We start from the raw sequence: 24,910 nt of genomic DNA, 5'->3' as shown, positions 1-24,910 counted from the left end.
ACTTATTTCAAATTTAATGCGCAACCACTTTTTGTCATTTTTCTCCCTAGCCTCATTATTTTGGTGCCCTTATACCCTTATCTCTTCTCTTCTCAAACTGTCGGTTTGTCGAAAAAGGGGAGAATTCATGCATTATACATACACAAAAACAGCCATTCCATACTTTCTGTTGCCTCATTCTAGCTAAAGCCATTTCTCAGATTTTTCATCAACTAAAAAGGTTAGTCATTTAGTCTCTAATCTATCTATACTATATTAAAAGCACGAAGGCCTTTAGCGAAATATCGTTCGTCTTTTTTATCATTTTAAAATAGAGTTCACATTAAATAAAATAGTCATTTGATCATATCCCTAATATATAGGAATAGTCATTTAATTAATTCTCTATTATTTAGGAATAGCCATTTAATTATTTTCTTAATATATATATATAGGACTTTTAAATCTACTAATATTTTGCTTATTAATAATTTCCTTTTCAGTTTACTGTTATTTAGGAATAGTCACTTTTTTCTAATACTTAAAACTTTAAATCAGTTCAAATTTCACCTAACAAAAAGTATTTTCTTGTTTGACGATGTAAAACAAACGACTACTATAATTCTTAGTTACGCTACCTAATACTTCTAACCTTGAAGTCTGAATTACAAAAAGAAAATTTCTGAATATGGTACTAAGTAAAGGCACATAGACTTCGAAGACTACTTAACCAAAAGCTTCAAATGTGTTCAATATAAAATAGTAATAATAATCACTATATAAATAATAAAATTAATTAAGAAGGTAAGTCATTTAGTCTCTAATAACTTAAGAAAAGTGTGTTTAGTTTTGGTACTCCGATGGGGAAATATTATTCAAAAAACACTTACTATTTTTTATGCATGGCTATATCTGCAAAAATGTTTTCTCCTATATATGCTTCTTTCTTCAGTTTCTTTGTATTCTTACTTCTTTCTCCTGATAAAGTTTATACATCAGATCATGGAAAGAGGAAAACAAATTGAAGGAGAAAGAGAGAAAGGGGAATTAGCAAACAACTTTGAGGTATTGGTTTGAGTCAACTGTCTATCCTACGTAGGTCAAGAATAACTATTTCTAATAAATTTTTCACCTAATTATTTCTAAACCCTCCCCAGACTCCACATGTTGGGATCATACTGGGTTTGTTATTGTTGTTGTTGTTGTTGTTGTTGTATTTCTAAACCCAAATAAAATATTAAGTTAAAGAACTAATTGAAGAATCGATTAAATTAAATAACTATAAATAATTGATTATAGTTCCTATTTATTGGTGAAAGGTAAAACTTCTTCTTTTATTAAATTGATTAACTTCTATGGTTGTCTGGTAATTGATAAATGTTCGAATTAGGTGTGTATATAGGTCGGGTCGGTAGGTTTATTTAATTACTAAATTAAAACAATTATATCGGGGTTTTAAATCTATAAACCAAATCAAACCAGTAAAAGTCAGATTTTTGGTCTCTTTTTTTTCCAGTTTTTGGTTTGATTTTTTCGGGTTTCCCCCCATAATATCCGGACAAAAATACAACTAATGCTCCAAATACTTCTTTTATCCCCGTAAGATACAACAATTATAGTTCAATAATCATTCATTTTCGTTGTCACTAAAGAAAAGCTTCAAGAATTCTATGATGACTGAGCTAAAACAATGGAATGAGTTATATGGGGAAGGGGGGTCAAGTAAAAAGGTGCAATTTTGTTAGATTGTTTTTAGGAAATTTTGTTTGGGCTCAATCGATCGAACACTTATTTGGACTATTCGAAAATTATAAGCTCAGACTTAAACAATTATATTAAATACATAAATTATTAAAACATTTATTAAATATTTATAAATTACTTTATAATAAATATTTTTATGAATACAATATTTTTAAAATATACATATGTAATATCGGATTGGTTTGGTTTCGGTTTGAATTTTTAAGTTAATACCAAACCAAATCAATTATGGTTGGATTACTTTTTTTTAATACCAAACCAAATCACAGTTGAATTTTTTTTCCAGCTTGATTCAGATTATCGATTTGGTGGGATTTGTCGATTTTCTTCATACACCCTTAGTTCCAATTACTTCATATTCTTAATTTATTAATTTGCTCTCATGAGTATAACGGTTGATAATTGCATAAAGTCGATCAAATAACCAAATTAATCAATATTCTCTTAATTAATCCTGATCACAAGTAGTTTAACTAACTTTCACACTTAAATTCCAATTGAAGAGCTCTTTTCAATTGAAAAAAAAAAAAACAATTAGCAATAAGCCAAGAACAATCAAATAAAATAAATATATGAATCAACTATTAATTCGTTCTATCAATCTTTTGATAAAAAGATTAAGTTACAAGATAATTGGAAGAATTAAAAAAAACTTCATTTTATAGTATGTTCATACTTTTCTCGGTACTAGTAATCTTTGATACTCATAATAGCATCTTTCTTTTTCCTCCATTGGTTGCTTTCTTCCCTTCATTTTTCTGTGGGTTTAATGGTTATAGTAATTTATCAAGTACTCTTTTTTTTTGTTTAAATATTTTGGGTTGGGAAAAGGTATAAGTACCCTCTCAATCTATAAAAGAATTTTCAACCACACACCTTTTTTGGGGGGGAGGGGGGACTTTTGTGTGCTTACTTGACCCGAACATGAAAACACCTCCTTCAAGCGTATAGGAACTTAAAGAAAAAGACTAAAACCTATACGAAATTGCCATTTGTCAGTCTCAGGATCGATTTTCATGCGTAGTTCTTCCAAAACACACTTGATTTCATGAACATTTTATCACACATTTTTCAAGAGCTTCAAATTTAATTTTGGGTTTCAAAATTCAACAAAAACTCAACCAAATTCGCACCAATCAAGCTTAAATTTCAACTACAATTTCACTACAACATCATCACCAAACCCCAGTAATCAATAACCTTCATATTTGCTCAACACCTCCAATTCTTTTTCAAGTTCATACAAGAACAATGACAATAATAACTGTCCTTATTTTTTCCATTATATTTTGGAATTAAAAAGGAAACAAAAAGGAGGAAAATGAAATAGACTTAAAAAAACTAAAAGTCAGACATATGAAAAAATAGTTTAAGTATTTGTCATATTTCTCCTTTTAATTTATGGACTAATTTATATAATGATCACTTAATAACTCACTAGTAATTTTTTGTGACCATACGATAAAATTAACTAGTTCTCACATATGATGTGATTATTTCCTCCGTTGCTTAATCAACTCTACTTCCTTTACTTCACCTCATACTTACACACAAGCACGGATCCCTTTCGTAAAACTAATGACTTATGTTACTCTTCTAACTCCTTATATTGAATGAATAACTTTAAATAAAATGATCATAAGAAATATTAAGAAAAAGGGATTGAAAAAAAATCAAAGCAAATCGTCAACAATGGTACCTTGCCTTCTTTTTTTTTTTACATGATTGTGCCTATATTCATTCTGTTTTTTTTTCACTGCACAATAATACTACCAATATTGGGATAAATTTTGATAATGGAGCCATTGATTTGTTATATAGGTGTAGGGAAATCAAGTGAGTTACGATCTGTTGCGGAAGCCAAATGTATATAGTGTGAATGAGTCACAACTACTATACCAAAAATTATGACAACTACTAAATAATAAACAAGACAATAAGACAATAATAAAAGAACACCAGAATTTACGAGGTTCGGCCAATTTTGCCTACTTCCTCGGACACAATCAATATTTTATTCCACTCCAAAATTACAAGTGAAATAATACTAAAGAGAGAAGATACAAATGCCTTAAGAAAATAAAAGGGCAAATGAGAGGTGCGTTTAAATCCTAAACATTAGGCCTCCTTTTATAGGGTGAAATTACCATTCAAAATTGTCATCCACCGATGTGGGACTTTTGACAATTTCAACAAATCTCCACCTAGGCAAAATTCCACATCTTCAATTTTCTCTCAATAACAAATTTTGGTTGTGTCTTCATCTTCAATCTTTAGTCTTCAACAATATTGATCAAATTCAATCAATGTTGAAACTTGACCGCAGTCATCACTTTTGTCAGCATATCAGCAGGGTTCTCCGTAGTATGAATTTTCTTCACCGTGACTCCACCTTCTTCTATGATTTCTCGTACGAAATGATACCGAACATCAATGTGCTTCGTCCTTGCATGATAAACTTGGTTCTTCGCTAATTGAATAGCACTTTGACTATCACAAAAAATTGTAATATTTTTTTGTTCAATACCAAGCTCCTTTAGCAACCCCTGAAGCCAAATTGCCTCCTTCACAACCTCTGTAATAGCCATGTACTCTGCCTCTGTTGTAGACAAAGCAACTGTTGACTGCAAAGTAGACTTTCATCTAACTGGTGCCTTTGCAAAAGTAAACACATAACCAGTAATTAACCTTCGTTTGTGCAGATCACCCGCAAAATCTGAGTCACAATATCCAACTACAAACCGATTGCCTTCCTACTCAAAAACTAACCCAACATCTACAGTACTATAAATATACCGTAGAATCCATTTCACAACTTGCCAATGCTCCTTTTCTGGATTATGCATATATCTGCTAATAACTCCAACGGCTTGTGAAATGTCAGGTCTCGTACAAACCATTGCATACATCAAGCTACCAACAGCATTTGCGTATGGTACCCTTGACATATACTCCTGTTCAGTTTCATCCTTTGGCGACATAGTAGTACTTAGCTTAAAATGGGGAGCAAGTGGCGTACTAATTGGCTTAGTCTTCTTATCTATGCCAAAACGTTGTAGTACTCTCTTCAAATATTCTTTCTGAGATAAACAGAGTTTCTTTGAACGTCTATCTCTTATTATCTCCGTGCCAAGAATTTTCTTTGCCTCACCCAGATCCTTCATCTCGAACTCCTCCTTCAGTTGAATCTCCAACTTATCAATTTCTTCCGAATTCTTGGATGTTATCAGCATATCATCAACATATAGGAGAAGATATACAAAGGAACCATCATTAAGTTTGCGCAAATACACACAATGATCGTATTTGCTTCTCTTGTACCCTTGCCGCAACATAAACTTGTCAAATCATTTGTACCATTGTCTAGAAGATTGTTTCAATCCGTACAACGATTTTTCAAGTTTGCATACCATATTTTCTTTTCCAACAACTTTGAATCCTTCTGGCCGATTCATGTAGATTTTCTCCTCCAAATTTCCATGTAAAAACGTTTTTACATGCATCTGAACTAGTTCCAAATCCAACTGTGCTACCAAAGCCAACATAATTCTAATGGAGGAATGTTTTACAACTAGAGAAAATACTTCATTGTAATCAATTCCCTCCTTCTGAGCATATTCTTTGGCCACCAATCTTGCTTTGTAGCGAACATCTTCTTGGTTGGGAAATCCTTTTTTCTTTGCAAATACCCATTTGCACCCAATTGTTTTCTTTCCCTTCAGGAGATGGCCAATTTCCATGTATGATTCTAATGAAGGGACTACATTTCTTCATTCATGGCAATCCCCCACTTATCTTCTTCTGAACTTTGGATTGCGTCTTTATAAGTGGTAGGAACACCATCACCTACAATTGAGGTTGCGCAAGCAACCGTCTCTATGAGACGAACATGTTTCGTTATTGTCCTTTTTGGCCTGCTGGTTGCTATTGATTCAAGTTGTTGTCGAGGTTCCTGAGTTGGAATCTCCCTCTCTACTGGCTCTTCTTCCAAAGGGTAATCTTCATGAGTTTCCTTCTCTACTTCTTGTGTAGGAAAATTAAATTTTCCCTCAAACTCCACCTGTTTTGATGCACCACCAGTTTGTTTGACATATTCAATTGTCACCTTATCTGTTATGGCAGATTCATCAAAGGTAACATCTCTGCTGAATATAATATTCCTTGTCTCTGGACACCATAAGCGGTATCCTTTGACTCCAGAAGTAATCCCCATAAATATAGCCTTCTTTGCTCTCGGATTCAATTTTGACTCTTTCACATGATAGTATGCAATTGAGCCAAACACGTGCAAAGAGTCATAATCTACAGCAGGTTTTCCATACCATTTTTCAAATGGTGTCTTGCCATCAATAGCAGCAGATGGTAGACGATTAATGAGGTGGCATGCATATGTAATTGCCTCAGCCCAAAATTCTTTGCCCAAGCCAGCATTGGACAACATACACCGTACCTTCTCCAGTAAAGTCTGGTTCATACGTTCTACCACTCCATTCTGTTGTGGTGTATGTCTGACAGTGAAGTGTCGGACGATGCCATCATTTTCACAGATCTTATTGAAATGATCATTTTTGTATTCACCTTCATTGTCTGTGCGAATACACTTGATCCTCATGCCTGTTTGATTCTCCACCACCGTCTTCCATTTGAGAAAAATTCCCAATACTTCATCTTTCCTCTTCATTGTATACACCCATACTCTTCGGGAAAAATCATCAACAAAGGTTACAAAATAGTGCTTCCCACCCAATGAAGGTGTTTTAGAAGAACCCCAAACATCAGAGTGTACATCCAAAATGCCTTTAGTATTATGGATCATTGTACCAAATTTAACCCTTGTCTGTTTCTCTTTGACACAATGCTCGCAAAACTCCAAGTTGCAAATCTTTACGCCTTTTAACAATCCTTGATCAGATAGACCTTTACAAGGATTTCCCTCCAGCATGTCCCAAGCGCATGTGCCATAGCCTGGTTGCTTCTGCCTCTTTGTCATCACTGGATGTCACTGTTGCTGTCCCAATAACTGTACTACCACGATAGCGGTACATGTTATTGTCCTTCTGATTGGCCTTCATTACCACTAGTGCACCAGAGCATATTCTCATCACTCCATTTTCTGCAATGATTTTGAACCCTTTTGATTCTAGGGCTCCCGCAGAGATGAGATTCTTCTTCAAACCCGGTACATATCGAACATCTGTTAATGCTCTGATCATTCCATCATGGCTCCTTAATCTTATTGAACCAATATCATATGAGGTAAGAGGGTTGTTATCCGCTGTGTGGATGACTCCATATTCTCCTTCTTGAAAATTTATGAACCAATCCTTGTTGGGACACATATGATAGCTACAAGCCGAGTCCATCAACCATATGTCTGATGATGCTGATAACTCTGTTGTAACTAATAAGAAGTCTGAATCATCACAATCAGCTACATTTGAATCCATAATGGCCTTTCCATTGTTATGTCTGGCCTTATTCTTCAACTTCGGACAGTCTTTCTTCCAATGCCCCTTTTCTCAACAAAAGGCACATTCATCTTTGCTGGGTCTAGATCTCGACTTGGATCTTTCCTTCTTAGTCCTCGTTTGATTTTGAGGACGACCCCTCACAATTAGTGCTTCTCCTTCTCCGCCCTTCTGTTTTTCTCCCTTTCTTTGTTCATAGTTGTACAAAGCCGAACAAACTTCTCTGAGAGAAATTTCTTCATTTCCATGGAGTGGAGTAGTTTCAAGGTGCTCGTACTCATTAGGAAGTGACCCCAACAATATCAAGACCAAGTCACCATCATCAAAAGTTACATCCATATTTTGCAAATGTGTGACCAACTTATTGAAACTGGTAATATGTTCATTCATTATGGTACCAGGAACATAGGTGAAGCGAAACAGTCTCTTCTTCATGTACAATTTATTTTGACTGTTTTTCTTCAAAAATTTATTCTCCAGTGCTTTCCATAATTTACTTGTAGAAGTTTTCTTTGTGTATGGATATTTCTGCTCTTTAGCAAGGTAGGATCGAATGGTACCGCAAGCAACACGATTGATAATTTTCCAATCTTCTTCTCCAATAATATCTGGCTTCGTTTCTTCAATGGCAAGATCTAGCCCTTGTTGAAAAAGAACATCTAGAACCTCGCCTTGCCACATCTCAAAATGTCCTGACCCGTCAAAAAATTCTACCGCAAATTTCGCATTTGACACAATTCTTGTCATAAGCGAAGATGCCAACGATGACGCATTATTGACACTTGATATAGATTCTTCTTGTTTATTGTCTTCCATTTTGACACAAATATTATTTAGTATCTGACGACACAAATCAAGATTATTTCCTTTCTGGTGTGGAAGATCAGACTAAGCTGCAACCACATAGCATACTCAGACAGAACATTGACTCAGTTACCAAGATAGATCTTTTCTGATGTGGAAGATCAAACTATGCTGCAACCACAGAGCATACTTAGACAGTACCATGGCTCTGATACCAATTGTTGCGGAAGCCAAATGTATATAGTGTGAATGAATCACAACTACTATACCAAAAATTATGACAACCACTAAATAATAAACAAGACAATAAGACAACAATAAAAGAACACCAAAATTTACGAGGTTCGGCCAATTTTGCCTACTTTCTCGGACACAATTAATATTTTATTTCACTCTAAAATTACAAGTGAAATAATACTAAAGAGAGAAGATACAAATGCCTTAAGAAGATAAAAGGGCAAATGGGAGGTGTGTTTAAATCCTAAACATTAGGCCTCCTTTTATAGGGTGAAATTCCCATTCAAAATTGCCATCCACCGATGTGAGACTTTTGACAATTTCAACACGATCAAGCGGACTCAATATTGGTGGAGCCATGGGGAGGCATTGGTGGATCAGAATGGTATTACAAGCTGAAAAGTCCCATTAAAGAAATATTGATTGCTCATGGAGATTGTATAGAATCCATTATGTTTTGGACCGTTACTGAACAAGGTACTACCATAGACTCACCAAAGTTTGGTGGGGATGGAGGTCGAAGAGACAAGGTAAGTCCAAAAAAATTGTAATCAACATATTTATTTCTCATGATTGGCATGTTCTTCTCAAGTTAACTTGTGTCATGTCGTAGGAATGAGCTTAAACTTTCTAATAAAAATTTAATTATCAAGATATGAAAAATGACATATTATATGTTAGCTTAACATGATAGTTTAGCATCTTTTTGCATTTTCAGTGTACACAACATAAACTCTATAGTTACATAAGCATCTTTCAAGTCAAATATATGAATACACCGGTTCCTTTCACTATAGATCCTCACTTGGGTTTAACACAAGGCCGGCAGAGCTACGGGTTTAATTGATTCCCCTTCATCTAAAAATTATGCAGAAAGGGTAAATATAATTTTCTTATATATCTAAGTTAATTGAATCCTCTCAATGCAAAGGAAGTGGCAAAGCGTCCAAATTTGCTTTAGGTCACATATTTTGGATCCTATTGTGACATACTTGTACTTTTCTGAATTCTGGTCAAAATTACTGACTCTGCTACTTATTTAACCGATTGCAATAATCTCAGGTTGTTATTGAGACAACTCCATTGGAATATTTAACATGCATCAAGGGGACATTTGGATATTGTGGTAGCTATTCGGTTATAAAATCTCTATGTTTTATAACTAATGCAAAGAATTATGGACCATTTGGGTCTCAGGCTGGAACCCCATTTTCGCTTGTGATGAAAGAAGGTGGAGCTATTGTGGGATTTCACGGGCATTGTGGAGCATACCTTGATGCTATTGGTGTTTATTTGCAGAAACTTACTCCTCCCACTTTATCAAAGGAATTACCTGAAGCTAAAAACAGTGAGCCAAATGAACATGTGGTTGAAGAAATTGAAATCCATGACGTATGTTGTGATTATTCCCTCGTTTTTTCAAGCACCTCTACTTCACTTTCTTCACCTCATACTTGCACACAAGCACAGATCCCTTTCATAAAACTAATGACTTAAGTAACTCTTTTAACACCTTAAATAGAAGAATAACTTTAAAAAGGGATGATCAGAATCAAGTGACCATAAGAAATAATAAGAGAAAGGGAAAATAACAAAGAAATCAAGGCAAATCGCCAACAATGGTACCTTGTCTTCTCTTGCTTTACATGACTGTATCTATATTCATTCTATTTACTTTTCACTGCAAAATAATGCTACCAATATAGGGATAAAAATTTGATAATGGAGCCATTGATTTAATTTGCTATGTATGTGAAGGAAAATCAAGTGAATTATGATCAAGCGAACTCAATATTGGTGGAGCCATGGGGGGGCAACACTGGTGGATCAGAATGGAATTACAAGCTCAAAAGCCCCATTAAAGAAATATTGATTGCTCATGGAGATTTTATACACTCCATCATGTTCAGAACCATTACCGAACAAGCTACTATCATAGACTCACCAATGTTTGGTGGGGATGGAGGTCGAAGAGACAAGGTAAGTCCGGAAAAATTATGGTTGACATATTTATTTCTCATGATTGGAACGTTCTTCTCAAGTTAAATTTGTATCATGTCATAGCAATGAGCTTAAATTTTATAAAAATAACAGTTAATTATCAAGACAATTAAACCAGTTATAACAGATTATTCATTTAGCTTACAACCTCCAAGTTACCTTATCATGCTCTTGATATGAAAATAACATGCTATATATCAACTTAACATGATAGTGTGGCAACTCTTTGCATCATTTTCAGTGTACGCAGCATAATATTATAGTTATATAAGCATATTTCAAGTTAGCCGGGGTCTTTCGGAAATAGCGTCTGCGTACAAATTACCCTGCGCAGACCCTACTTTGTAGGATTTGTGAGCACCTAATTTTTTTCCTAATATGAAATTACTCCTAAAAATAATCCAAAAATAATTTTAATTATTCTATGAACTTCAGAAGTTTTTCTTTATTTGTTTTGCATTTATTCGCATTGTTTATGCATGTTAGGAATATCGTAAATCATAAAAATCATAAAAATATTCAAATCTTAATTTCATAGCATTTTAGGTTTTGAATTGCATTTTTAGGATTTAATTACATTGTTAAATGTATTATTTAAATATATAAAAACCAAAAAAAATATATTCTTAGGCTAGTTAATTAATTAGGTCATTAGTTAATCAGTAAGTGAAATATATAAATAGTTTAGCCACACAAATTGATTTAGTCAAGCACATCCCTTTAGAAGCCCAATTTCCATGACCCACCTGGCCCAACCGGATCCCCCTTCTCTTTAAAACACTCATTTTTCCAAACCCTAAAAAAAGGAGAGATCGGGGAAAAGAACGGAGCCCCCTCACTTCTTCAACAAGCAGTGGCGCACCCCTCCCTTTACTCCATCTTCAATCTCTCTCAGGACCTTCCCCCATTTAAAATCTTCGCATCATTGTGTCATTCGCTCTGAGTCAGTCCTTGTCAAAACAAGCAAGAAAAGATTTCAAAACCTGCTACCAGCTTTTCAGTTGCACAAAGTAAATTTGGCCAGCACACTCAGTTGTTACAGCCAACATGTCTTGAGGATTCGTGCAATACGAAGGTTTCCCCCAAAAGACTCTTGTTAGCCTATTTGGCTAAAGCAAGCAAAGATAACCTCAAGGTTAATCAGGGATTCCATGTAGTACCGAACAAGGACTATGAAGTAGCACATTGTGCAAAAGACACTTACCGGTTGTGATTCTCGCCGAGAGACAAAATTGCTCCAAAAGCAAAAGCCATTCAAGATATCTGAAAAGGTTATCCAAGAAAAGAAATCTTTTTTTTATAGATAAGGTTGATTGAGCCACAAAACACAAATGGCATTGGGAGCGAAACAATCAGGGTTGATACAGAAAGTAAAGGTCCCTTGTAAGGAACAACAGAGTCTCCCAGCAGTGCAGCCAACTACCAATGCAGTCAGTCTTCCAAAAGTTGGATGATCACAAAGTCAAGCCACCCAAGACTCAAGGCCGCAAACCGACCACCACTTTTAAAACTGACAAAATTTTCTTTGTTTGAAACAGGAACAAAGCAGTGCAAGGAATTTGGGTTTCCAAAAAAAAAAAAAAAGGAAAGAAAAATAAAAAAGGAAGAGAAGAGCCGACAAAAGGGAAGTTTCTCAAATCTTTGCCTTTATTTGTCTTGCTAATGTGCATAAAATATTGCCATTGCTCTTCACATTTTTCCTCCTAGAATCGAAATCTTAGTCTGATGAATCTTTCTCCTAAGATAAGAAAACCTAGTCTGATGAATTTTCTCCTAGGATAAAAATATCTTAGTCTGATGAATCTTTCTCCTAAGATAACAAAAAAAGACCTAGTCTGATGAACTTTCTCCTAGGATCAAAATCTTAGTCTGATGAATCTTTCTTCTAAGATAGTAAACCTAGTCTGATGAACTTTCTCCTAGGATCAAAATCTTAGTCTGATGAATCATTCTCCTAAGATAGTAAATCTAGTCTGATGAATTTTCTCCTAGGATAAACGTCTTAGTCTGATGAATCATTCTCCTAAGATAGAAAACCTAGTCTGATGAATTTTCTCCTAGGATAAACGTCTTAGTCTGATGAATCTTTCTCCTAAGATAGAAAACCTAGTCTAATGAAATTTCTCCTAGGATAATAAGTTTAAAAAAAAAGGGAAGTCCGAAAAAAAAAAGTCAATTTTTAGTTTCCTTAAGTTATCAATCTTTAGTTTTCTTGAAATCAGGGGTCCCGCCTGGAGAATATGGTCAGTTTTTAGTTTAGTCAAGCTTAGTTTATAGTTTTCTGCAAGCTCAATCTCAAATTTAGGAGATGCACTTCCTAGTTTGGGATTTTCAGATTTTTATTTCTTTAGGAGACGCACATCCTAGTCGAGTCTTCAATTTTGCTCTCATCATTGCATCCTTCATCAATAGCATAGGTAATTTATAGTTCTGCTAATAACTCACAAACCTTCCTAGTGTAAACTGGGCAGAAAAAAGTTTCTTTTGTTGTTTCCGTTTTGTTGTAGTTACAGGCGCCCACCTGGATAACGAGGGAATTAATTTCAAGTTTTAAGTCATCAGGCGCCCATCTGGAGAACAAGGGAATTCATTTCAGTTTTAAGTCAGCAGGCGCCCACCTGGAAAACGAGGAAATTCATTTCAAGTTTTAAGTCAGCAGACACCCACCTGGAAAATGAGGGAATTTATTTCAAGTTTTTTAGTCAGTAGCAGGCGCCCACCTAGAAAACGAGGGAATTTATTTCAAGTTTTCAGTCATCACAGGCGCCCACCTGGAGAATGAGGGAATTCATTTCTGTTTTAAGTCATCACAGGCGCCCACTTGGAGAATGAGGGAATTTATTTCAAGTTTTTAAGTCAGCACGCGTCCACCTGGAGAATGAGGAAATTTATTTCGAGTTTTAAGTTATCAGGCGCCCACCTGGAGAACGAGGGAAGTCATTTAAAAATTCAATTCAAGTTAGAAGTAGCAGAAGCTCGCCTCAGGAATGCGAGCTGACAGTCCGAGATGACCAAAGGAAGAAGTCTCAATCCAGAATAAAAAAAAAGAAGAAGAAGTGAATCCAAAATGCAAAAGCTGATGAAAAGATATGGGCTGCTCAAGACATGATTGAAGTCGCAAGCTTTGCATGTCCTATCTTGATCCGAAAAGCCGAAGAAGAATGAACTACCACCTGCAGCTAGCAAGCATCGAGGTTCAGATCAGAGTCTGCATGGAGAACCAGCCAAAACTCAAGATCAAACTTCAAAAGACTCATAGATAGGAATCTTGTAACTCGTAGCTGATAGGCTTAGTTAGTCTTTTTCATTTTGACTTTGGTGTAATAAGGAGCTCAGCAAGCAGTAAACAGTAGTAACAGCAGTGAAATCACAGCTTCTCGGTAGTCCCAGCTACCTAAACTTCCAGAACTACACTGACCTGATTCCTTTATAACCAAGGATATGTAGGCAACCTCCAAAGCAAGGTTCGGTCAAACTTTTCAAAAAACGCTTACCATGGAGTATCCAAACGGGCAAAAATTACTCGTAATTGCTCACTTTATCTTTGCCCGAAAACTCTTCATGTTTCGGGCAAAGAGGGGCAGCTGTGAGCACCTAAATTTTGCCCTAATATGAAATTACTCCTAAAAAATAATCCAAAAATAATTTTAATTATTTTATGAACTTTAGAAGTTTTTCTTTATTTGTTTTGCATTTATTCGCATTGTTTATGCATGTTAGGAATATCGTAAATCATAAAAATCATAAAAATATTCAAATCTTAATTTCATAGCATTTTAGTTTTTGAATTGTATTTTTAGGATTTAATTACATTGTTAAATGTATTATTTAAATATATAAAAACAAAAAAACATACATTCTTAGACTAGTTAATTAATTAGGTCATTAATTAAGCCCAATTTTCATGACCCACCTGGCCCAACCGGATCCCCCTTCTCTTTAAAACACCCATTTTCCCAAACCCTAAAAAAAAGAGATCAGAGAAAGAGAAGGGACCCTTCTCACTTCTTCAACAAGCAGCGGCGCACCCCTCCCTCTACTCCATCTTCAATCTCTCTCAGGATCTTCCCCCTTGACCCCAAAAAAAAGTCCTAGGAGCCTAAGTGAAGAAGGAAAGCTGCGCAACATCCATTTTTGGATGGAGAGAATCCATAACCTTCTCCTTTTTTCAAATTCCTCTCACAAACACACATTCTCACTTTCAGCATTTTTGAGAGAAAGAATACTCAGCTAGAAATTCATAAGAATAGATAGAGAATACCAAAACAGTGGAAATTTTAAACGAATGCAACTAACAAAGAGATGTAGATGTCCAGTTAATTCCAAAGGTTTCTTCTCTATCATTTCTGGGCTTCTTAAGCTGGGTCTCACCTGTTGGCAAAAGCTGTTTCTGTCGTAGCAACATAGCTGAATTCATTTTCAGTTTTTTCCGACTTTTGTTTGGTCTAAATTTCATCTCCTGTCCTGTTTTTGAGGTAAGCCTCTACTGCCTCAACATTTTTTTCTCTTTCTTCTAATGTACTGAAGTTTGATTATTTTTTCCAGATTTGTTATAATGTGAGATTGTTGTCTTTCATTGATTTACTTGCTATTGTTAGTTGGATTCATGCATTTTGATTAGTTCTTAGCATGAAATAACTACCATCTGTTCAGTGTCTGAAATCATGGTTCTTCTCTGATGCATCTGTGAGTATTGTTGGGATTGAGTGAATTTGAATTTAGTTTTTTTTTTTAACACAAATGAAGTGCCTATGAACTCAATGAAGGTATATTTGTAGATTGGGCATGCTGTTCTTGAAGTATGAGCAATCTGTTTCGGCTTAATTCCAGCGTCTACTTATGCATTCCATACTTGAAAGGAAAAGGGTTAATTGAACATGTTTAAAATCAGTATGTCGTTGAAGGATATAGAGAAGTAAAGGGAAGAACAGGAGTTGAGACTTGTTTATTCATGTAAATGGCTGTATTTGTAATAAGTAATTTCGAGTCATAAGATGATTTAGATCTGTTGAACTCAGTTCCAATTTGGTGTTGTATCTGGATTCAATTCATTGTGGTTAAATTTCAATTTTTCCAGCATTCGATCCAAGCATGTAAAACCATTTTGACGTGTTGATTTCTTGGACAGTATAAAACGATTAAATCTCTGCTTCAACAATTCTTTTCTATAATCCATGGCATTGCAATAATCTCAAATTAATATTTAGGAAAATAATTGATGAACATCGTAGCTTGCTTTAGGCGCGATTAATAATAAATCATCGTGGTCATGGGTACGGTTCCCGTGGCATGGTCACGATACGTAAATCCCAATTCGGGTGTGCATTTCATGTGGCTCGGCCATACCTTCGAACAATAATAAAAATAAGCATGTCGTAAATCGCAGGTGCATTTCATGTGGCGTGGTTTGCGACGTGTGCCAAAATGACAAGTGTACGACATCGTGACTTGTTCCATAAATAATTAAAAGCGGTTAAAAAGTAAAATGCACAATAGGTTTAAAACAGCTAATAAATCAGATAATTAAGCCAAGTATTAATAGTTAAGCGAATGTGCTAAAACCACGGAACTCGGGAGTGCCTCACACTTCTCCCGGGTTAACAGAATTCCTTACCCGGTCTTCTGTGTTCGCGGACAATAAATAGAGTCAAATTTTCTCGATTTGGGATTTAAAATAAACTGGTAACTTGGGACACCATAAATTATTCCAAGTGGCGACTCTGATAAATAAATAATCTCATTTCGATTAATGTCACTTAAATTGAAAAAACTCCCTTATCCCTATCCCCTTCGGGAAAAAGGAGGTGTGACAGGATTATGTTGGGTTGTTGTTGTTGTAAGCATCTTTCAAGTTAAGGATATGAATGCACCTGTTGATTTCGAATCCTAATGTGACATTCTTGCACCTTTCTCTGAATTCTTGTCAGAATTCCTGACTCTGCTACTTATCTCACTGATATGTGATTTGTAATAATCTCAGGTTGTTATTAAGGCGTCTCCAACGGAATATTTAACATGCATCAAAGGGACATTTAGACGTTGTGGTATCCACTTGGTTATAAACTCTCTATGTTTTATAACTAATGCAAAGAATTATGGACCATTTGGGTCTGAGGATGGTGGAACCCCATTTTCATTTGTGATGAAAGAAGGTGGAGCTATTGAAGGATTTCACGGGCGTTGTGGAGCGTACCTTGATGCTATTGGTGTTTATTTGCAGAAACTTACTTCCCCTACTTCAGCACAAGAACCTGAAGATGAAACAATTGAGCCAAATGAACCTATGGTTGAAGAAATAATTAAAATCCATGACGTATGTTGTGATTATTCGCTTGTTTGCTTAATCACCTCTACTTCCTTAATTGATTTCCCTTTCATTAAACAATTAATTTATGTTACTCTTCTGACACCTTATATAGGGATCAGGATCAGGTGATCATAAGAAAGGGAAAATAACAAAAAATGAAAGTAAATTGCCAACAATGGTACCTTGCCATCTCTTCGTTTACATGATTGTATCTATATTCATTCTACTTTTTTTTTGGTTTGCTGCAAAATAATACAACCAATATAGGGATAACATTTGATAATGGAGCCATTGATTTAATTTGTTATGTATGTGAAGGGAAATCAAATGAGTTACGATCAAGCGGACTCAATATTGGTGGAGCCATGGGGAGGCACAGGTGGATCAGAATGGAATTACAAGTTGAAAAGTCCCATTAAAGAAATATTGATTGCTCATGGAGGTTGTATAGACTCCATCATGTTCAGAACCATTACTGAACAAGGTATTACCATAGACTCACCAAAGTTTGGTGGGAATGGAGGTCGAATAAATAAGGTAAGTCCAAAAATATTATGGTCGACATTTTTATTTCTCATGATTGGAATATTCTTCTCAAGTTAAATTGTATCATGTCATAGCAATGAGCTTAAATTATGTAAAAATAATAATTAATTATCAAGACAATTGAACCAACTATAGCAGGTAATTCATTTATTTTACGGCCTTCAAGTTATCTTGCCAGCCTCTTGATATGAAAAAATCACATTATTGGTCAACTTAATAAGTTAGTGTAGCAACTTTTTGCATTTTTAGTATACACAACGTAAAATCTATAGTTACATAAGCATCTTTCAAGTCAAAGATATGAATGCACCCGTTGCTTCATATTTAAGTTTGTCGATTCCTTTGCATTGAGAGGTTTTCAACTAAGTGTCCAAATTTGCTTTAGGACACCGATTTTGAATCCTTATATGACATTCTTGCACTTTTCTAATTCTTTTCAAAATTCCCGACTCTGCTACTTATTTAACCGATATGTGATTTGCAATAATCTCAGGTTGTTTTTGAGGAAACTCCATTGGAACATTTAACGGGCATCAAGGGTACATTAGGATGTTTTGATGGCTATTCGGTTATAAAATCTCTATGTTTTACAACTAATGTAAAGAATTATGGACCATTTGGGTCTGAGGGTGGTGGAACCCCATTTTTCCTTGTGATGAAAGAAGGTGTAGCTATTGTGGGATTTCACGGGCGATGTGGAGCGTACCTTGATGCTATTGGTGTTTATTTGCTGAAATATACTCCCCCTGCTTCAGCACAGGAACCTGAAGATGAAACAATTGAGCCAAATGAACCTATGGTTGAAGAAATAATTGAAATCCATGACGTATGTTGTGATTATTCGCTTGTTTTCTTAATCACCTCTACTTCCTTAATTGAGATCCCTTTCATTAAACAATTTATGTTACTCTTCTGACACCTTATTTAGGGATCAGGATCAGGTGATCATAAGAAAGGGAAAATAACAAAAAGTGAAAGTAAATTGCCAACAATGGTACCTTGCCATCTCTTCTTTTACATGACTCTGTCTATATTCATTCTGTTTTTTTTTTGTTCGCTGCAAAATAATACTACCAATATAGGGATAAAATTTTATAATCGAGCCATTGATCTAATTTGTTATGTATGTGAAGGGAAATCAAGTGAGTTACGATCAAGCGAGCTCAATATTGGTGGGGCCATGGGGAGGTAATACTGGTGGATCAGAATGGAATTACAAGTTGAAAAGTCACATTAAAGAAATATTGATTGCTCATGGAGGTTGTATAGACTCCATCATGTTCAGAACCATTACTGAACAAGGTACTACCATAGACTCACCAAAGTTTGGTGGGAATGGAGGTCGAATAAATAAGGTAAGTCCAAAAATATTATGGTCGACATATTTATTTCTCATGATTGGAACATTCTTCTCAAGTTAAATTTGTGTCATGTCCTATCAATGAGCTTAAATTATGTAAAAATAATAATTAATTATCAAGACAATTGAACCAGCTATAACATGTAATTTTTTTATCTTACGGCCTTCAAGTTACCTTACCAGGCTCTTGATATGAAAAATCACGTTATTGGTCAACTTAATATGATAGTGTCACAACTTTTCGCAGTTCCAGTGCACACATCGTAAAATCTATAGTTATATTGGTATCTTTCAAGTCAAAGATATGAATGCACCGGTTGATTCATATTTAAGTTTGCCGCTTCCTTTGCAGTGAGAGGATTCAACTAAGTGTCCAAATTTAGTTTAGGTCACAAATTTCGAATCCTAATATGACCTTCTTGCACTTTTCTGAATTCTTGTCAAAATTCCCGACTCTGCTACTTATTTAACCGATATGTGATTTGCAATAATCTCAGGTTGTTATTGAGGCAACTCCATTGGAATATTTAACAGGCATCAAGGGGACATTTGGATGTTATAATGGCCATTGGGTTATAAAATCTCTATGTTTTATAACTAATGCAAATATTTATGGACCATTTGGGTCTGATGCTGGTGGAACCCCATTTTCACTTGTGATGAAAGAAAGTGTAGCTATTGTGGGATTTCACGGGCATTCTGGGTTGTACCTTGATGCTATTGGTGTTTATTTGCAGAAACTTGCTCCTCCCAGTTCAACAAAGGAACATACGGTTGAAGACATTGAAATCCGTGACGTATGTTATGATTATTCCCTCCTTCGCTTAATCACCTCTACTTCTGTTTCTTACCTCATACTTCAGCAAATGAACCTGAAGCTAAAAATTGAGGCAAATGAACTTATGGTTGAAGATATTGAAATCCATGACGTATCTACTATTTTTTTCTCTTAATATCATGAATCGGATAAATTTAGTTTCTTGTTTGTTTTATTTGATTTCTTTTCGATTAATTGTGACTTTATATACTAAACCAACATATGCATGCCATGTGTCTGCACATAAATTTCTTTCACATAATATATGTTCTTATGTTATTAAATCACTTAACCATTATAAGTTAGTATTTTTTGGTACAATACTGAGTACGAGCAAGTTTTTGCTATCAGACATGTGCATTCACTATCGTATAACAAAGAATAGGAACTTATTGATAGAATTATAAACTTCTTGTTGTAAGAATAAAAAAAGAACTAAACATTATATAAAGCTTATCAATCCTGGTTAGTTATGATTTTCAAGAGGTTGTGTTTATATGTTTGACAGTTACTTCTATTCATATCTTCCTCGGAATGGTTAGAATAAATCTTTACTAAATCGTTTCATAATCTAGTAAATTGAGGGGGGTGGAGGGAACACCAGCTGAACATATTCTTTTAATGCAGTTGAACATATGCATAGTAAACCATTTTCTTGACATGCTTATTTTGGATACGTTAGCAGTTGCTCAAACTCTAAGAACATAATATATAGAGAATTAACCGTCTTTCTTTGGGAGAATTTGATATAATGTTTGGTCTTTTTGGCAGGTGTCACTTTCTTCTCTTCGCAAGGACATTGTCAATATTCTGGATTTCATAGAGAGCTTAAAGAATGAAGAAAATCAAAAAGCAGTTGACGTGGATCTAATTAAAAAGCTAAAATTGAAGCTGGCATTTTTTTGTACATATGTCCAGCTTTCTTATTCAAATATGGAAAATTTTAATTATATAATGACTCGCAGAAGACAAGAGGTTGAAACAATTTTATATGATTTTGGCTACTACATGCAGTTCAAACAAGGCATGCATTATATCCATCCTCGCCTCGTGGAGAATATGGAATATTGTATCGGCTCATGTTATCTTGCTAAATCAAGTGCCTCCATGACTGGGGAGCAGTTGGACTTCCTCCTCCAGAATCTCCCTCATCTTTCCAAGTATTGGGCTGAACAACTTTCTCCATTCGTGACTGAATATGAGATTCTTCAGAATGTATGTGCCAACATAAGAGATTTCCACGGGTTGATAGTGAATGGTTGTGTTGGGCATGAGATTGTTGAACATGTCCTACCTCAGTTTCAACTAATGGCTCAGAGAGTAGGACGCTTCCATTGGGATGATCAGTTTCCTGGAGATTCTCGACTCTTCAAACTAGCACATCTACTCTTGAAGATTATTCCAATTGAACTGGAGGTTATGCACATATGTTTTACAAATTTGAAAGCTTCAACATCAGCAGAAGTTGGACAATTTATTAAGCAGCTCCTAGAAACCTCTCCGGACATTCTTAGAGAATATCTGATTCATCTACAAGAGCACATGGTAAATGTTATTACCGCTAGCACTCCAGGGGTTCGAAACGTTCATATCATGATAGAGTTCCTATTAATCATTCTCACTGATGTGCCTAAGGATTTTATTCATAATGGCAAGTTGTTTGAATTCCTAGCACGTGTTGGAGCACTTACCAGAGACGTATCAGCTATTGCTCGCGACTTAGAAGTGAAATCAAAGAAAGGAGAGAGTACCAATGAAACAAACAGTGCAACTCTAGGCTTGCTCGAAAATATTGAACTCCTGAAGAGAGAACTCAAATATGTTTACCTGAAAGCCCCGGACTCATCTCAACTCTGCTTTCCCTTGAGTGATGCAACCCTATTCATGCATCTTCTACTTAGACACCTAAATGATTTGCTCAATTCCAATGCTTATTTAGTTGCTTTGATAAAGGAAGAAATCAGGCTGGTAAAAGACAATCTAGAATTCATAAGATCTTTCTTCGGGATTGTTGAGCAAGAATTGTATAAAGATCTCTGGGCATGTGTTTTAGATGTGGCATACGAGACAAAAGATATCATTGATTCAATTATTGGAAGAGAAAATGGTCTCTTACATCTTATTTTCTCACTTCCCCTTGCCATAGAAAAGATCAATCTTATCAAAGAAAGGGTCTCAAATTTATTTGAGAAGATTCCCAAGAACATGGGCGTCATTGTTGTGAACTCTCCCAACAAGCCAGTTGAGCGCAAATCATCAATAGCTGGTAAAATAATCGTAGGTTTTAAAGAGGAGACATACTTGATAATTAAGAAGCTCACGAGTGGACCAAAAACGCTAGATGTCATTTCGATCACTGGTATGCCGGGTTCCGGTAAAACTACTTTGGCGTACAAAGTGTATAATGATAAGTCAGTTTTTGGTCATTTTGACATCCGTGCATGGTGTACAATCGATCAAAAGTATGACGAGATGGAGTTGCTGAAAAAACTTTTTAATCAAGTTGTTGGCTCATCTTCGAAATTCGGTAAGAATATTGATGTTGCTAATGAGCTACGGAAACATCTGTTTGGAAAGAGGTACCTTATAGTCTTAGATGATTTGTGGGACACCGCAGCATGGGATGAGTTGACAAGACCTTTTCCTGAAGTTGAGAAAGGAAGTCGAATTATTTTGACGTCTCGAGAAAAGAAAGTGGCTATGCATGCACAACGCCACAGTGATCCTCTTGACCTTCGATTGCTAACACAGGAAGAAAGTTGGGAGTTATTAGAGAAAAAGGTCTTTGGAAAAGAAAGTTGCCCTGATGAACTACTGGATGTTGGAGAAGAGATAGTCCAAAACTGCAAACGGCTTCCTTTGGTGGTTGATTTGATTGCTGGAGTCATTGCAGGGAAGGAAAAGAAAAGGAGTGTGTGGCTTGAAGTTCGAAATAATTTGAATTCCTTTATTTTCCAAAAAGAAGAGGACGTGATGAGGGTTATAGCATTAAGTTATGACCATTTACCTGATCCCTTAAAGTCGTGCTTGATTCACCTTGCAAGTTTTCCGAAGGACGAAGTAATTCCAATCCTTAATTTGGAAATTTTATGGCCTGCTGAAGGATTTTTGGAGCGGAGAGATATGAAGAGTGTGGAAGAAGTGGTTGCGATTTATCTGGATAATTTAATTTCCAGTAGCTTGGTAATTTCTTTCAATAAAATAGGTGACGATCGGACTTGCCAAATTCATGATCTTGTGCATGACTTTTGTTTGATAAAAGCAAGAGAGGAAAAGTTGTTTGACTTGATAAGTTCAAGTGCTCCATCATCATCTTCTTCAGATTTGATGCCACGTCAAATGAACATTGCATATCGTAAGTGGCACTTTTGGCAAAACAATAGGCATTCTGGTAAACACCTCTATTCTTTGAGGATAACTGGACACAAGTTTGGTGACAATAGTCTTAATGATATATGTCACCTAAGACACTTGAGGCTTCTTAGAGTGTTGCAACTGGATGACTCTTTTATTCTGGTGAATGATTCTCTGTTGAATGAAATATGCACATTGGTTCATTTGAGGTACTTAAACATTCGGACAAAAGTTAAATCTCTTTCGTCTTTTTCAAATCTCCTGAATCTGGAAACTCTGCGGGTGAATAAATATGGATCACCCTTGGTATTATTACCAACAATTTGGAATCTTGTAAAGTTGCGAGTGCTGGCTATATATAATTGTTCCTTCTTTGATTTGGATAAGAATGAGCCAATACTGGTAGCAGAGGACTCAAAGTTAGAGAGCTTGAGATTATTACGGGGACTCGAAGTTTCCTATTCAAAAGACACAGAGGATATTTTCAAAAGGTTTCCCAATCTTCACGAGCTTCGATTTGATCTCAAGGAATCATGGGATTGTTCAACAGGGCGATATCGGTTCCCGAAATTGGACTTCCTAAATGAACTAGAATCTCTCGAAGTAACTTTTAAAAGTTCAAATTCAAATGATAATGCGCTCTCTATAGCGACAAATCGGCTTTGGAATTTTCACTTCCCTTCGAGTGTGAAAATGTTGTGTTTGCGTGAGTTTCCTCTGACATCCGATTCACTATCAACAATAGGAATACTGTCCAACCTTGAAGAGCTGTACCTTAAAGACGCAATCATCGAGGGGGAAGAATGGAACATGGGGGAGGAAGACACCTTTCAGAATCTCAAATGTTTGACATTGCAGCGAGTGGATCTTGCTAAGTGGGAGGTTAGAGAGGAATCCTTTCCTGCGCTTGAGAAATTACGACTGCGGGACTGTCGTAAGCTTGAGGAGATTCCGCCCAGTTTCGGGGATATTTGTTCATTAAAAAGTATCGAACTGAAGTGGAGCCCTCAACTTGAAGAATCTGCTCTGAAGATTAAGCAAGATGTTGAAGATACGATGGGAGAAGACAGGATTCAGGTCCTTGTTCATAAGTCTTGAGCACTTTTACACTGAGAAAATATGTGAGTATATACAAACTTATTACCTCCTCCATTTCATTCATTATAAGTGTAATTATCTTTTGCAGAATGCATGTAAGGAATACATCCAATGCATCTAATGCATTCTCCCAGCTATTTCCATTCTTCTTTTCTTCATTTTGTCGGTAAATATACTCCAGCATTTGTTCTTTCAAATTGTTGTTATTGTATACTTTTTCTTTTCTTTTTTGGGCATGGCTTTAGTTGTTTGCATATCATATGTTACTCCTCAAGTCCAGAAACATACATGGGATTGCTGAGTCTCCGCAATGATGAGAATAGGGCTGTAGGAAGTGTATTTGGAGGATAGCAAGAAGTAACTGAAACAAAAGGTCGGCAACCTCTGTACTATATGAAAGTTACCTTATATCTCAGCTTTTTCAAGTTTTTATATATCTTTCACAATCAGCCCAGCATAGAGTTATAATTGTGATGCAGGCTGACGGAATTCACACGCACCAGGAATCAGCCCATCGCCTCATTTGGAGGTGAGGCTGCATGTGTATTCACTTTACATAACAGTGAAGAAAGAGTAGATGGTGGTGCAACTTCAACTGTAATGCAGAAAATTCAAATTCTCCGGTCTTTATACCTACCTCGCTGGCTGCCAGTGGTGAGGCGCAACAAGTTGATGCACATGGGATGAAAGAAAAACATGTGCAGGTCGATGAATTTGCAATTAGATGCAGCTGTAGTTGTAGTTAGCTCTACATGTGTAGATAATTTTGCTGCTATTCTTGCTCCGTCTTCTGTGAAACAACAAAACAAACAAGAAGCTCACACTTTCATCCCTCCCAAATCGACAATGCCTTGGTTGTTGTTCAACAGCCTGACTCAACTTCCGCGCTAGTTTTGGTGATGCTAAGCTTCGATAGCACTGTCATAGACTCACCAACTTTGGCTGCAAAGCAAACTCATGATGTGAGAAGTTGCAAACTGCAAAGCAAACTTATGCGGGATGCTTTGTGCACCGGGATGCCCTTTATTTTATCTATCTTTAGACATCACAAGATGTTAAACACCACTCTATTGCTATACAACATTTACAGCTTTCAATAATTCAAATTCATTAAACTACTTGTAATATTAAACTTTGATTTGATATTTTTCTCTATTGGACTAATTTCTCAACTA

General features: G+C 35.7%; 2 protein-coding genes across 11 annotated transcripts; both read left to right on the top strand.

Annotated features, from left to right (window-relative positions):
- LOC142171504 (mannose/glucose-specific lectin-like) lies at positions 1-15,464 on the top strand. 4 transcript variants are annotated; one of them, XM_075233962.1, is made up of 4 exons: positions 1-220; positions 979-1,044; positions 9,315-9,644; positions 10,011-13,916. In XM_075233962.1, the coding sequence occupies exons 2-4, from the start codon at positions 982-984 to the stop codon at positions 10,296-10,298; spliced, it is 681 nt and encodes a 226-aa protein (XP_075090063.1). In that variant the 5' UTR covers positions 1-220; positions 979-981; the 3' UTR covers positions 10,299-13,916. The 4 variants fall into 4 exon arrangements, with proteins under 4 accessions (XP_075090063.1, XP_075090062.1, XP_075090064.1 ...); XM_075233961.1 differs by having other exon boundaries at positions 83-220; positions 967-1,044; XM_075233963.1 differs by lacking the exons at positions 1-220; positions 979-1,044 and adding exons at positions 8,657-8,782; positions 15,032-15,464 and having other exon boundaries at positions 10,011-10,232.
- Positions 11,057-24,910, top strand: LOC107786446 (putative late blight resistance protein homolog R1B-23). 7 transcript variants are annotated; one of them, XM_075233953.1, is made up of 13 exons: positions 11,057-11,216; positions 14,400-14,728; positions 16,234-16,566; positions 16,673-16,738; positions 16,879-17,097; positions 17,600-17,932; positions 18,035-18,100; positions 18,240-18,461; positions 18,964-19,263; positions 20,055-20,828; positions 20,940-23,758; positions 23,824-24,108; positions 24,215-24,910. In XM_075233953.1, the coding sequence occupies exons 3-11, from the start codon at positions 16,396-16,398 to the stop codon at positions 23,733-23,735; spliced, it is 4,947 nt and encodes a 1,648-aa protein (XP_075090054.1). In that variant the 5' UTR covers positions 11,057-11,216; positions 14,400-14,728; positions 16,234-16,395; the 3' UTR covers positions 23,736-23,758; positions 23,824-24,108; positions 24,215-24,910. The 7 variants fall into 7 exon arrangements, with proteins under 7 accessions (XP_075090054.1, XP_075090052.1, XP_075090051.1 ...); XM_075233951.1 differs by having other exon boundaries at positions 20,055-23,735; positions 23,824-23,901; positions 24,016-24,108; XM_075233950.1 differs by having other exon boundaries at positions 20,055-23,758; positions 23,824-23,901; positions 24,016-24,108.

Source organism: Nicotiana tabacum, chromosome 17, assembly GCF_000715075.1.
Source record: "Nicotiana tabacum cultivar K326 chromosome 17, ASM71507v2, whole genome shotgun sequence".
Taxonomy (NCBI): domain Eukaryota; kingdom Viridiplantae; phylum Streptophyta; class Magnoliopsida; order Solanales; family Solanaceae; genus Nicotiana; species Nicotiana tabacum.
This window is presented reverse-complemented; position numbering and strand designations above follow the sequence as displayed.

What these genes read in the sequence shown, in the direction of transcription:
- LOC142171504 (XM_075233962.1), top strand. Translation starts at nt 982, where the DNA reads ATGGAAAGAGGAAAACAAATTGAAGGAGAAAGAGAGAAAGGGGAATTA. An exon ending in AATTAGCAAACAACTTTGAG is followed by an intron (nt 1,045 to 9,314) that starts GTATTGGTTTGA and finishes CAATAATCTCAG; the next exon opens with GTTGTTATTGAGACAACTCC. An exon ending in AAGAAATTGAAATCCATGAC is followed by an intron (nt 9,645 to 10,010) that starts GTATGTTGTGAT and finishes ATGTATGTGAAG; the next exon opens with GAAAATCAAGTGAATTATGA.
- LOC107786446 (XM_075233951.1), top strand. Translation starts at nt 16,396, where the DNA reads ATGAAAGAAGGTGGAGCTATTGAAGGATTTCACGGGCGTTGTGGAGCG. An exon ending in AAAGTAAATTGCCAACAATG is followed by an intron (nt 16,739 to 16,878) that starts GTACCTTGCCAT and finishes ATGTATGTGAAG; the next exon opens with GGAAATCAAATGAGTTACGA. An exon ending in AAGACATTGAAATCCGTGAC is followed by an intron (nt 19,264 to 20,054) that starts GTATGTTATGAT and finishes TCTTTTTGGCAG; the next exon opens with GTGTCACTTTCTTCTCTTCG.